Below are 14,160 nucleotides of genomic sequence, written 5' to 3'. Positions count from 1 at the left end.
AGATTTGGCAGATGGAATACAATACTGAAAAGTGTGAGGTTATGCACTTTGGCAGGAAAAATCGTAGAGCAAGTTATTATCTTAATGGCAAGAAACTAGAAAGTACAAAGGGATCTGGGGGTCCTGGTGCACGAAACTCAAAAGGTTAGTATGCAGGTGCAGCAAGTGATTAAGAAGGCCAATGGAATGTTGGCTTTCATTGCTAGGGGGATAGAATATAAAAATAGGGAGGTATTGCTTCAGTTGTACAAGGTATTGGTGAGACCGCACCTGGAATACTGCGTACAGTTTTGTGTCCATACTTAAGAAAGGACATACTTGCTCTCGAGTCAGTACAGAGAAGGTTCACTCGGTTAATCCCGGGGATGAGGGGATGGACATATGAGGAGAGGTTGAGTAGATTGGGACTCTACTCATTGGAGTTCAGAAGAATGAGAGGCGATCTTATTGAAACATATAAGATTGTGAAGGGGTTGGATCGGGTGGATGCGGGGAAGATGTTCCCGATGATGGGTGAAACTAGAACTAGGGGGCATAGTCTTAGAATAAGGGGCTGCTCTTTCAAAACTGAGATGAGGAGGAACTACTTCACTCAGAGGGTGGTAGGTCCATGGAATATGCTGCCCCAAAAAGCTGTAGAAGCTACATCATTACATAAATTTAAAACAGAAATAGACAGTTTCCTAGAAGTAAAGGGAATTAAGGGATCGGTCATGGCCCTGTGGGTAGCGGAGCGGGCCCAGGGGCCGTGTAGCCTGATCCTGCTCCTATTTCGTGTGTCTAATTTGGTTAGATTCAGGAGATGGTTCTGTGATAGGGGATTGGCGGTTAGGATCAGATCAGCCATGATCTTATTGAATGGCGAAGCAGGCTCGAGGGGCCGATTGGCCTACTCCTGCTCCTATTTCTTATGTTCTTATTCTATGATGCTATGATCACTCTTCCCAAGAGGATCCTTCACTTGGAGATCATTAATTAATCTAGCCTCGTTACACATTACCAGATATAAAATAGTCTTCTCCCTGGTTAGTTCCACAACGTATTGTTCCAAGAAACCATCCCGTATACACTCGAAGAACTCTTCTTCAAGTCTACCGTTGCCAGTTTGCTTTGTCCAATCAATATGAAGATTAATATCTCCCATGATTATAGCCGTAACTTTCTTACAAGCCTCTATTATTTCTTGACTTATACTGTGTCCTACAGTGTGGCTACTGTTTCAGGGCCTGTAGACCACTGCCACCAGTGATTTCTTACCCTTACTATTTCTTATCTCCACCCAAACTGATTCTACATCTTGATCTTCCAATCAATATCATTTCTCATTACTGCACTGATCTTATCCCTTATTAACAGAGCTACACCACCTCCTTTTCCTTTCTGCCTATCCTTACGAAATGGCAAATACCCCTGAATATTCAGTTCCCAGCCTTGTCACCTTGCAACCACGTCTCTGTAATGGCTATCAGATCATACCCATTTATTTCTATTTGTTCTGTCAACTCATTTATCTTGTTACGAATGCTGCGTGCGGACAGATATAGAGCATTTAATTTTGTCTTTTTTCCATTTTTCCCTACTTTGACCCCACTTTCTGATGCACTCGTGTATACGCTCTGTCCCTTCCTGTCACACCCTGATTATCATTACCCCTATCGCTACCCTGCGCTTTTGCCTTCTCATTTTTCTTTGACTTTTTAAATTTCCGCTCAGCATATCCCTCCCCCCCACTATTTAGTTTAAAGCCCTACCTACAGCCCCAGTTATTCAATTCGCCAGGACACTGGCCCCAGCCTGGTTCGAATGAAGCCCGTCCCTACAGAACAGCTCCCACTTATCCGAGTTCTGGTGCCAGTGCCCCAAGAATCGAAACCCATTTCTCCAACACCAATGTTCAAGCCACTCGTTCATCTCTCTGATCCTATTCACCCTGTGTCAATTTGCACATGGCTCAGGTAGTAATCCAGAGATTATTACCATTGTGGTTCTGCTTTTTAATTTAGCCCCTAGCTGCTCATACTCCCTCAACAGAACCTCTTTCTTTGTCCGACCTATGTCATTGGTACCTACATGGACCACGACAATTGGATCTGTCCCCTCCTCCTCTCCAGCCCAGAAGAGATGTCCTTTACCGTGGTAGCGGGCAGGCAACACAGCCTTCGGGACTCACGCTCTTGTCTGCAGAGAACAGTGTTTATCCCCCTAAATATACAGTCCCCTATCACTAGCACATTTCTTTTTGCTCCCCCCACTTGAATGGCTCCCTGTACCATGGTGCTGTGGTCAGTTTGCTCATCCTCACTGCAGTCCCTGCTCTCACCCACAGAGAGTAATAACTCGTAACTATTTGACAAGAGCAAGAGCTGAGTCTCAGCCACCACTAACTCCTGGTTCCCCATACCTGCCTCGCTCGTAGTCACACCCACCTGTCACTGACCACTCATCAAATTTGAATTAATTAATCTAAGGGGTGTGACTGCCTCCTGGAACACAGCGTCCAGGTAACTCGCCCCCTCCCTGATGTGTCTCAGTGTTTGAAGCTCGGACTCCAGCTCATCAACACGGAGCCGAAGTTCCTCGAGCAACCAACACTTACTGCAAATGTGGTCGCCGTGGACCTCAATGGTGTCCACCAGCTCCCACATGGTGGAGCGGTAATAGATCGCCTGCCCTGGCATCTCTGGAATCTTATACATTGGCGAGCTCAGCCTGGAGGTTGATTGACAGCTGATTCCTTTATAAACTATTCGGTGCAGGCAAGATCCTAGGACTGGCGTGGTTAGCGCGCCCTGGTCAGTTAAGGAAGGAAAACCTTCGAGGGGTTAGGACACTGCGACCCACCAGTATTAACAGCAACAAGTTAGTACAATTGACGGGCTGACAGAAGTTGAGCAATTCACAGATAAAGAGTTGAGAAAATTATGTTTAACTGATTTAGTATCGTTTCTGACGAGTCAAGAAGCAGAGTCATATCAGAAGGTGATAGAGAGGGTCCAGAGCCAAGGGACTCTGGGAAAGGTCGAATTAGACAAAGGGGAGCACTGGTCAGGCTGTGCAGCCCATTTCTGTGCGCAGCGTAGTGAAGTAAGAGAAGGAAAACATTTAGCCGCACAGAGAATAAGAGAAGGGAAACATTTGGAAATGCAGAAAATAATAGAGGGAAAATGAATGCCAGCAGCTGGAAACCAGGTATCTGGGAACTCAGCAAAGGAACAAAATAAACAGGGAATTGGGAAAACAGGAAAAGCTGCTGAGACGGCAGATCAAAAGGCAAAAAAGAGAAACTTAAAGTTGTCTGATCTGTCTGTACCAGTAATCTCACGGTCAATATATGATCTGTCTGTACCAGTAATCACATGTTCACTGTATGATCTGTCTGTACCAGTAATCACATGTTCACTGTATGATCTGTCAGTGCCAGTAATCTCACAGTCACTTTATGATCTGTCTGTGCCAGTAATATCATGGTCACTGTATGATCTGTCTGTCCCAGTAATCTCACAGTCACTGTATGATCTGTCTGTACCAGTAATCTCACAGTCACTGTATGATCTGTCTGTACCAGTAATCTCACGGTCACTGTATGATCTGTCTGTCCCAGTAATCTCACAGTCACTGTATGATCTGTCTGTACCAGTAATCTCACGGTCACTGTATGATCTGTCTGTCCCAGTAATCTCACAGTCACTGTATGATCTGTCAGTGCCAGTAATCTCACAGTCACTGTTTGCTCTGTCTGTCCCAGTAATCTCACGGTCACTGTATGATCTGTCAGTACCAGTAATCTCACGGTCACTGTATGATCTGTCTGTCCCAGTAATCTCACGGTCACTGTATGATCTGTCTGTACCAGTAATCTCACGGTCACTGTATGATCTGTCTGTACCAGTAATCTCACAGTCACTGTATGATCTGTCTGTACCAGTAATCTCACAGTCACTGTATGATCTGTCTGTACCAGTAATCTCACAGTCACTGTATGATCTGTCTGTCCCAGTAATCTCACAGTCACTGTATGATCTGTCAGTGCCAGTAATCTCACAGTCACTGTTTGCTCTGTCTGTCCCAGTAATCTCACGGTCACTGTATGATCTGTCAGTACCAGTAATCTCACGGTCACTGTATGATCTGTCTGTCCCAGTAATCTCACGGTCACTGTATGATCTGTCTGTACCAGTAATCTCACGGTCACTGTATGATCTGTCTGTACCAGTAATCTCACAGTCACTGTATGATCTGTCTGTACCAGTAATCTCACAGTCACTGTATGATCTGTCTGTACCAGTAATCTCACGGTCACTGTATGATCTGTCTGTACCAGTAATCTCACAGTCACTCTATGATCTGTCTGTACCAGTAATCTCACGGTCACTGTATGATCTGTCTGTACCAGTAATCTCACGGTCACTGTATGATCTGTCTGTACCAGTAATCTCACAGTCACTGTATGATCTGTCTGTACCAGTAATCTCACGGTCACTCTATGATCTGTCTGTACCAGTAATCTCACAGTCACTGTATGATCTGTCTGTACCAGTAATCTCACGGTCACTGTATGATCTGTCTGTACCAGTAATCTCACAGTCACTCTATGATCTGTCTGTACCAGTAATCTCACAGTCACTGTATGATCTGTCTGTACCAGTAATCTCACAGTCACTGTATGATCTGTCTGTACCAGTAATCTCACAGTCACTGTATGATCTGTCTGTCCCAGTAATCTCACAGTCACTGTATGATCTGTCTGTACCAGTAATCTCACAGTCACTGTATAATCTGTGTCCCAGTAATCTCACAGTCACTGTATAATCTGTCTGTCCCAGTAATCTCACGGTCACTGTATGATCTGTCTGTACTAGTAATCTCACGGTCACTGTATGATCTGACTGTACCAGTAATCTCACGGTCACTGTATGATCTGTCTGTACCAGTAATCTCACGGTCACTGTATGATCTGTCTGTACTAGTAATCTCACAGTCACTGTATGATCTGTCTGTACTAGTAATCTCACGGTCACTGTATGATCTGTCTGTACTAGTAATCTCACGGTCACTGTATGATCTGTCTGTACTAGTAATCTCATGGTCACTGTATGTTCTGTCTGTACCAGTAATCTCATGGACACTATATGATCTTACTGTACTAGTAATCTCACGGTCACTTTATGATCTCTCTGTACCAGTAATCTCATGGTCAGTGTATGTACTGTCTGTACCAGTAATTTCACGGTCACTCTATGATCTGTCTGTACCAGTAATATCATGATCAATCTGTGATCTGTCTATACCAGTACCCGAAGTAAATGTATGGTCTGTCTGTACAAGTAATCTTACGGTCACTATGATCTGTCTGTACCAATAACCTCACAGTCACAGTATGATCTGTCTGTACCAGTAATCTCACGATCTTTGCATGATCTGACTGTACCAGTAATCTCATGGTCAGAGTGATCTTTCTACACCAGTAATCTCATGGTCACTGTATGATTTGTCTGTGCCAGTAATCTCACGGTCATTGAATGATCTGTCTGTACCAGTAATATCATGATCAATCTATGATCTGTCTATACCAGTACCCGAAGTAAATGTATGGTATGTCTGTACAAGTAATCTTACGGTCACTGTATGATCTGTCTGTACCAGTAATCTCACGGTCACTGTATGATCTGTCTGTATCAATAAACTCAGTAAATATATGATCTGTCTGTACCAGTAATCTCACAGTCACTGTATGATCTGTCTGTACCAGTAATCTCAGTGTCACTGTACGATCTGTCTGTACCAGTAATCTCACGATCACTGTATGATCTGTCTGTACCAGTAATCTCACGGTCACTGTATGATCTGTCTGTACTAGTAATCTCACAGTCACTGTATGATCTGTCTGTACTAGTAATCTCACGGTCACTGTATGATCTGTCTGTACTAGTAATCTCACGGTCACTGTATGATCTGTCTGTACTAGTAATCTCATGGTCACTGTATGTTCTGTCTGTACCAGTAATCTCATGGACACTATATGATCTTACTGTACTAGTAATCTCACGGTCACTTTATGATCTCTCTGTACCAGTAATCTCATGGTCAGTGTATGTACTGTCTGTACCAGTAATTTCACGGTCACTCTATGATCTGTCTGTACCAGTAATATCATGATCAATCTGTGATCTGTCTATACCAGTACCCGAAGTAAATGTATGGTCTGTCTGTACAAGTAATCTTACGGTCACTATGATCTGTCTGTACCAATAACCTCACAGTCACAGTATGATCTGTCTGTACCAGTAATCTCACGATCTTTGCATGATCTGACTGTACCAGTAATCTCATGGTCAGAGTGATCTTTCTACACCAGTAATCTCATGGTCACTGTATGATTTGTCTGTGCCAGTAATCTCACGGTCATTGAATGATCTGTCTGTACCAGTAATATCATGATCAATCTATGATCTGTCTATACCAGTACCCGAAGTAAATGTATGGTATGTCTGTACAAGTAATCTTACGGTCACTGTATGATCTGTCTGTACCAGTAATCTCACGGTCACTGTATGATCTGTCTGTATCAATAAACTCAGTAAATATATGATCTGTCTGTACCAGTAATCTCACAGTCACTGTATGATCTGTCTGTACCAGTAATCTCAGTGTCACTGTACGATCTGTCTGTACCAGTAATCTCACGATCACTGTATGATCTGTCTGTACCAGTAATCTCACGGTCACTGTATGATCTGTCTGTACCAGTAATCTCAGTGTCACTGTATGATCTGTCTGTACCAGTAATCTCAGTGTCATTGTATGATCTGTCTGTACCAGTAATCTCAGTGTCACTCTATGATCTGTCTGTACCAGTAATCTCACGGTCACTGTATGATCTGTCTGTACCAGTAATCTCACGGTCACTGTGTGATCTGTCTGTACCAGTAATCTCACGGTCACTGTATGATCTGTCTGTACCAGTAATCTCACGGTCACTGTATGATCTGTCTGTACCAGTAATCTCAGTGTCACTGTATGATCTGTCTATACCAGTAATCTCACGGTAACTGTATGATAATAAGAACTTAAGAACATAAGAACATACAAAATAGGAGCAGGAGTCGGCCAATTGGCCAGTCGAGCCTGCTCCGCCATTCAATATGATGATGGCTGATCTGCTGCCTCTTCTCCACTTTCCTGCACTTTCCCCATATCCCTTGATTCTCCTAATATTCAAAACTCTATCGATCTCTGTCTTGAATATATTCAACGACCGAGCCTCCAGATTTCTCTGGGGTAGAGAATTCCAAAATTTCACCATCCTCTGAGTGAAGAAATTTCTCCTCATCTCAGTTCCATATGGTCATCTCCTTATTCTGAGACTTTGACCCCTGGTTCTAGACTCCCCAGCCAGGGGAAATATCCTCCCTGCATCTACCCTGTCAAGCCTGTAAGAATTCTGTATGTTTCAATGAGATCACTTCTCATTCTTCTAAACTCTAGAGAATATAGGCCCAGTCTACTCAACCTCTCCTCATAGGACAATCCCCCCATCCCAGGAACCATTCTGGTGAACCTTCGTTGCACTCCCTCTATGGCAAGTACATCTTTCCTTAGGTAAGGAGAACAGAACTGTTCGCAATACTCCAGATGTGGTCTTACTAGAGCCCTATATAATTGCAGTAAGACATCTTTACTCTTATACTCCAATACTCCTGTAATAAAGGCCAACATACCATTTGCTTTCCTAATTGCTTGCTGTACTTGCATGTTAACTTTCTGTGATTCGTGTACAAGGACACCCAGGTCCCAATGAGCACCAACATTTCACAATCCCTCACCATTTATAAAATAAGCTGCTTTGCTATTTTCCTACCAAACTTCACATTTGTCCACATTATATTTCATTTGCCATGTTCCTGCCCACTCACTTAGCCTGTCTATATCCACTTAAAGCCTCCTTGCATCCTCCTCACAACTTACATTCCCACCCAGCTTTGTATCATCAGCAAACTTGGATATATTACATTTGATCCCCTCATCCAAATCATTGATGTAGATTGTGAACAGCTGAGGCCCAAGCACTGGTCCTTGCGGTACCTGACTAGTTACAGATTGCCAACACGAAAATGAACCATTTATTTCTACTCTCTGATTTCTGTCCAGTAAACCAATCCTCAATCCATGCTACTATATTAGCCCCAATCCCTTGAGCCCTAATTTTGGTTAAGGCACCTTATCGAATGCCTTTTTAATTCCAAATACACCACATCCGCTGGTTCCCCCTTATCTATTCTGCTAGTTACATCATCAAAAAACACTAACAGATTTGGCAAACACGATTTCCCTTCAATAAATCCGTGTTGACTCGGCCCAATCCTATTATTATGTTCTAAGTGCCCCGTTACCGCATCGTTTATAATAGATTCCAGCATTTTTCCTCATACTGACGTCAGGCTAAATCTTCTGTAACTCCCAGGTTTCTCTCTCCCAACTATCTATAATAGTGGGGATACATTTGCAACTTTCCAATCGCGGGCACCATTCTAGAATCTGTGATCTGTCTGTACCAGGAATCATACGGTCAATATATGATCTGTCTGTATCAGTAATCTCACGGTCACTGTATGATCTGTCTGTACCAGTAATCTCACGGTCACTGTATGATCTGTCTGTACCAGTAATCTCACGGTCACTGTATGATCTGTCTGTACCAGTAATCTCACGGTCACTCTATGATCTGTCTGTACCAGTAATCTCACGGTCACTCTATGATCTGTCTGTACCAGTAATCTCACGGTCACTCTATGATCTGTCTGTACCAGTAATCTCACGGTCACTGTATGATCTGTCTGTACCAGTAATCTCACGGTCACTCTATGATCTGTCTGTTCCAGTAATCTCACGGTCACTGTATGATCTGTCTCCACCAGTAATCTCACGGTCACTGTATGATCTGTCTCCACCAGTAATCTCACGGTCACTGTATGATCTGTCTGTACCAGTAATCTCACGGTCACTGTATGATCTGTCTGTACCAGTAATCTCACGGTCACTGTATGTATTGGGTGGTTTAATATGATTGAACAGTTTAATACTGTTCACTCATTATTTCCTAGTTTTCAAGCTCGTTTAAAGGGGTCTTAATGCAGATTATTCTGTAAAATGCCAATGTATATTTAGTGTATTAGGGGACAAACACCTAACTGGATGAAGAACACATCCCGCAGATGGAGTGAGGAAACGAGCTGCCACAGGGGAAAAGGTAAGGAAGGGCAGTGAATAAATAATTCAAGGGAAAAAGTAGAGGAAAAAAAGAGGATGAAGCAGCTGTGGCCCACAACTCGATCAGTCTGAACAGCAGCCTGGACAGGAACTCAAACAAACGTGGTACAATCGGGCAGGCCCCAGATTCAGAGACACCCCCAAGAGGAAAAGACACCCTGGAGACAGCAAACCGACATCACCCTGAATACAGTCCATCAATCAAATTATATCCACGAATCTCAACAAACTCCAGCACATAATCAGACAAAACAAAACTGACTGACATAAAAGGACAGCTGGAAGCACCATTTCTACAGGAGATCCTCCTCACCACCCTCAGAACACACCAAGTTTGTGAGTGAGTGGGTGGGACCAATGCTGGCCGCCTTCTACTGACCCAAGAGCAGAGGATCGTCACACTAATCAACAGGAACCTTCCCATTACTCTGAGACACGCATTCCTGGAGAAGGAGGCCGCTCCATCCTAAAGAGTCTCGAATAACAGGAGAACCCAAAGTGAAGCTTCAGTTCTGTGTCCTGAATGAGGTGTCCGCACATTCCCCACACCAGCAATCCTCACACTCGCCCCACGTATGGACAGCACAGTAACCATGAGTGGAGACCTAAACTGTGCTCTTCACTCCCAACGGGACAAGCTTCCAGTGGACACAGGGCACCAGGACAAGCAGCTGGAGCAATCTGGGAAAAATAGTGACCTGGTCCCACACCAACTAATAGCTCGCCTACCGGGTTTTACAAGGTCCTAATCACGGAACTTGCTCTCCCGCTACTGAAACCCCGCACTATGTGCTGGAGACAAGGACACAGACACACTTAACTTAGTCACAATCGTGTTAATACATATGAGCAGAAAGGTCACCACCATTGCTCATCGTAGAAAATTAAATCCCTCCTCAATGCGGACAAGAAAATATTGGCCAATATCATAACCTCCAGATATCTCCGGCCTGGTCCATGCAAACAAATAGGCTTCATACGGGGCCGCACATGGAGGCAAAGCACCAGCGGTTATTCAATGTGATGCACCATTGTCATACCTCTACCCTGAAACTCTCCCTGGATGTATAAGCCATAATTGTCTAGGGCGAGTGGAATAATTCAAGGCAATTGAGAGAATAAGCCTTGGTGACACTTTCAGCAATCCAGTGCTTGCTCCCCAGGTCCACAGTGAGCACCAGCTAACTCTATACCCCTCACCACTCCTCCCTCAACAGGCAGAGAAAGCCTCGCTCCCAGGCTTCCTGTCCTGACCTTGGTCACGGACATGAGTTTGACACACAAGAGGGAGATGGATCAGGAGATGAGTATTGTAGAGGAGAAAAGGTTCAGCTGGGAAGGGCGGTGTTTCCTGTTGCTGAAGTGTACAAAGTATCGATGGGTTCTGGAGGCTGTGGTTCATCTGAGGGTCCCTGTGTTGGTCATGTTCGGGGAGCTGACATTTTCAGCTGACCAGTCGATGCTTTTTAGAAGATGGATTTGGTGCGTGAATAACACTTTAACTCCATCCAGGCCCACTTTTAACTGCGTTCCTTTGCAACTACTTAGTACTGAAAGATACTTTCTATGATATTTTTATGTATAACGAATCAAATTATAAGATATAAATCAGGCCAAAGGAACTTATATGAGTTTTACCTGTGTTCATGACATCCAACATTTCTCTGCACACCGCGTATAGTAAAGGGCCGTTGAATTTTTCGATAGACAGGGCGGTATCTACTAATGTCAGTGTATTATCGTCCTCACTAATCCTGCAAATATCAAACAATTGGTTATAAATTGATCATAAACACTTTTCTGAGCTATTTCACCAAACTGTGCAGAGTTTCAGTAAAGAGCATGTCCTACCTCCTCTTCTGACGAGTTTCTTCCTGAAATAAATAAAACACAATCTGAGTTGACAGAGACTGAGTGTCTATATCCGGACAGCAGAAATTACACCCAGATTGTTCCAAGCTGCTGATAATTCCCAATTCTCACTGCTGCCCACACACAGGTAGAAAGAGGATATTACAAAAAGGATATAGAAGCACAGGAGAACGTATAAAAGAGATTTACAAGAATGATACCAGAACTGCGAGGGTACAACTAACAGGAAAGAGTGAACAGGAAAGATTATTCTCTAGAAAAGGGAAGACTGAGAGGAGACCTGAGCGAGGTCTTTAACATTATGAAAGGATTCGATGGGGCAGATGTAGAGAAGATGTTTCCACTTGTGGGGAGTCTAAAGCGAGGGGTCATAAATATAAGAGAGTCAGTAATGAATCCAAAGGAGAATTGAGGAGAAATCTCTTTACTCAGAGAGTGTTTAGAATGTGGAACTCGCTACCACAAGTTGAGGAGAATAGCACCGATGTATTTAAAAGGGAGCGAGATCAGTACATGAGGGAGAAAGGAACAGAAGGATATATTGATAGGGTGAGATGAAGTAAGGTGGGAGGAGGCTCGTGTGGAGCATAAACACTGACATTGATCTGATGGGCCGAATGGCCGGTCTGTGTGCTGTAAAATTTTGTGTAATTCTATGAGCGGCATATTTGAAAACAGGCCATCAGAAATTACACGAACAATTATTAAATGCTTCTGATAGAAACAGGATATAGTTGAAAAATCTTATTAGAGTATCAGATACTAGAAATCAACATCAGTGTCACTCACAGACACAGTGCCTCTCACACCCACCCTACCAGACACACCCACACACTCACAACATGGGACTGGAACTGGATTGGAATCTGAGTTTCAGGAGATTATTAAACTTGGGCACCACAGAAATAATTACAGACTAAATATCAAGATCACGGCAACTCATTCCCGGGGAGGTTGCAGGTATTCCCGGGATCCTGTAGATTTTGTGGGAGGCCGATTAGTTCGGTGACAATAGCAGCTCCGCCCCGGATAGACAAAACAATCGATCGGTTTAAATCAGTGCCGAATTATTGGGAAAATGCTGCATTTATGTCAAAATTCTCGCCCGTCATTTTGTGACTGTGAACTTTCACTGAACTAAACTGAAATATAATCCTCACCTTCAGAAATGTCAGCTCGTCTCTTTGCTCCATCTGTTTCTGCAACTTTGAGAGTTTCTCCTGAATAGAATTTAAATTCTCTTGAATCTGTCGAAGATTTTCCTCCATTGTTTCTAGAATCTTCCCCTCTTGTTCCCTGAGATCTCTGATTAAACGCTGCTCTTTCTCACTGAGAATCTGGTGCATTTTAGCGAACTCGGATGTGATGTGGGTCTGCAAACTGCTCGACTGTTCCTACCAAATGAAATGGGAAAAATACATTTTCCGCATTAAAACCAAAAAGAAACGAATCAAACTTCGAAAATCAGCACAGCGCGATTTACCCTAATTTCAGAAATCTTCTGTTTCTGCCGCCGCTCCGTTTCTAGAGCCGCCGATTTCTTCTCTGTGAGAGAATCTAAGGAAGATTTCAGCTGATCCTGGGATTGGGAGAGAAAATCACAGAATAAAAGTGTTCGACCATGAAAATGTGATGAAATAATCAGGTGATCAAATCTGTTCCTTTTACCTTGTAGATTCCAACAGCTTCTTTAATGGGCATGAAGCGGTGCTCTCTGTGTTCCCGCGCATCTATACAAGTGTAACAGATCAATTTCTTGTCAGTTTCACAAAAGAGCTTCAGTTCTTCCTGATGTTCCTCACAGTGATTCAGCTTTAATTTTCGCGCTTTCTCGGCCAGATTCGCTAAGGCCCGATTAACCTTGAGGTTTATTTCCGGAAACTCCTCTCTACATTCCGGGCAGGAGTTTGTCTCTTCCTTTTCCCAACATGTGATACAGGAGCGGCAGAAGTGGTGCCCACAGTCCAGTGTTACCGGATCGGTGAAGAAATCCAGACAAATGGGACAAATTGCCTCCTCGGTCCAACTCTCGGCCTGCTGTCTGGAAGCCATGTTCACCCTCAGCACTTCCTGATTCAAATCGCTTTCCGTTTCCGTGTTTACTGCGCTGCCGAACAGCCTCAGTTCAGCGATTTCCCGATGAAGTTCACGGCAATACTCAGGGAATTATTATTAATATAAACTAGTCTCTGTGCAATCGACTTTTACACAGGGAGGTAAAACCTAGAGCAGTATAAAGGACAAACAGTGTTAGAGGGCGGAGGGGAATAATTGAACCTTGGCCTGGAGATTGCAGGTCCGTGAGGCGTTGGCAGTGGGGGGAGGGAGAGGGAGAGAGGGAGGGAGGAGCCGGAGATGGGCGGGGATCGAGATTCCAGGGCACTTTGATCCAGACCAAACTCGCTCTGGTGATAGACGGTGTGAGATATGGATCCATAAACTGAATTGTGTTAATAATTGCAGCCGCTCACCCTGAAACACAAAGTGCCATAAATGTCAAGGAGCTGTCTCGATCAGTTTCAGTCCTTGCTGATTCAATCTGCTGGAGTCATGGTTCTGTGGGTGGATCCAGACCCGGTTCCCAGTCACAGATCACTCGAGTCCCTGCAAGCGCTGTTCACATCTGAATGAAATAGAATCGCATTTACAAAGAGAAAATACAGTCTGTGATGTCTCGGGCTGCACCCATCATCAGACTGAGAGACTAACGGGAATTTTAACTGAGTCTGGGAATCGGGAGAGGGAAAAAGGAGGAGGGCAGAAGCGGAACCCAAAATATATTACTATTGAAATCACTGGCAGGAAACTCAGACTGGTTCTGTTATCAGCGCACGATCCACTGCACCACATGTTCCTTCCTGTGCTGTGTCCAAGCGACCCTCTCCCGATCACTGGCCCCTCCTCCCGAATCAATTCCCCGACCCTAGGAGCTACCTGGGAATGCACAGCTGGTTTCCGCAGCTGGGCAGTTACATTTCATTCTGTCTTTCCAGAGAGAAGCAGGCGGAGCGAGCATGCAGC

General features: G+C 44.1%; 1 protein-coding gene across 1 annotated transcript in view; it reads right to left on the bottom strand.

The window, feature by feature from the left end:
* Window positions 1-13,436, bottom strand: part of LOC147096285 (zinc-binding protein A33-like) — a 77,642-nt gene extending 64,206 nt beyond the window's left edge. Inside the window, exons 1-5 of the mRNA XM_085973885.1 lie at window positions 12,808-13,436; window positions 12,623-12,718; window positions 12,300-12,533; window positions 11,119-11,141; window positions 10,906-11,021 (exon numbers count right to left, since the gene is read on the bottom strand). Of these exons, the coding sequence (XP_085830011.1) occupies window positions 10,906-11,021; window positions 11,119-11,141; window positions 12,300-12,533; window positions 12,623-12,718; window positions 12,808-13,191 (853 nt within the window). The 5' untranslated portion in view covers window positions 13,192-13,436. The remainder of the gene's footprint in view (window positions 1-10,905; window positions 11,022-11,118; window positions 11,142-12,299; window positions 12,534-12,622; window positions 12,719-12,807) is intronic.
* Between the last annotated feature and the right edge of the window lie 724 nt (window positions 13,437-14,160).

This window comes from Somniosus microcephalus, unplaced genomic scaffold (genome assembly GCF_052327205.1).
Source record: "Somniosus microcephalus isolate GS21.2 unplaced genomic scaffold, FLI_Smic_1.0 unresolved_chr1, whole genome shotgun sequence".
Taxonomy (NCBI): Eukaryota; Metazoa; Chordata; class Chondrichthyes; order Squaliformes; family Somniosidae; genus Somniosus; species Somniosus microcephalus.
The sequence above is the reverse complement of the archived record's forward strand: the minus strand, read 5'-3'. Positions and strand labels throughout refer to the sequence as shown.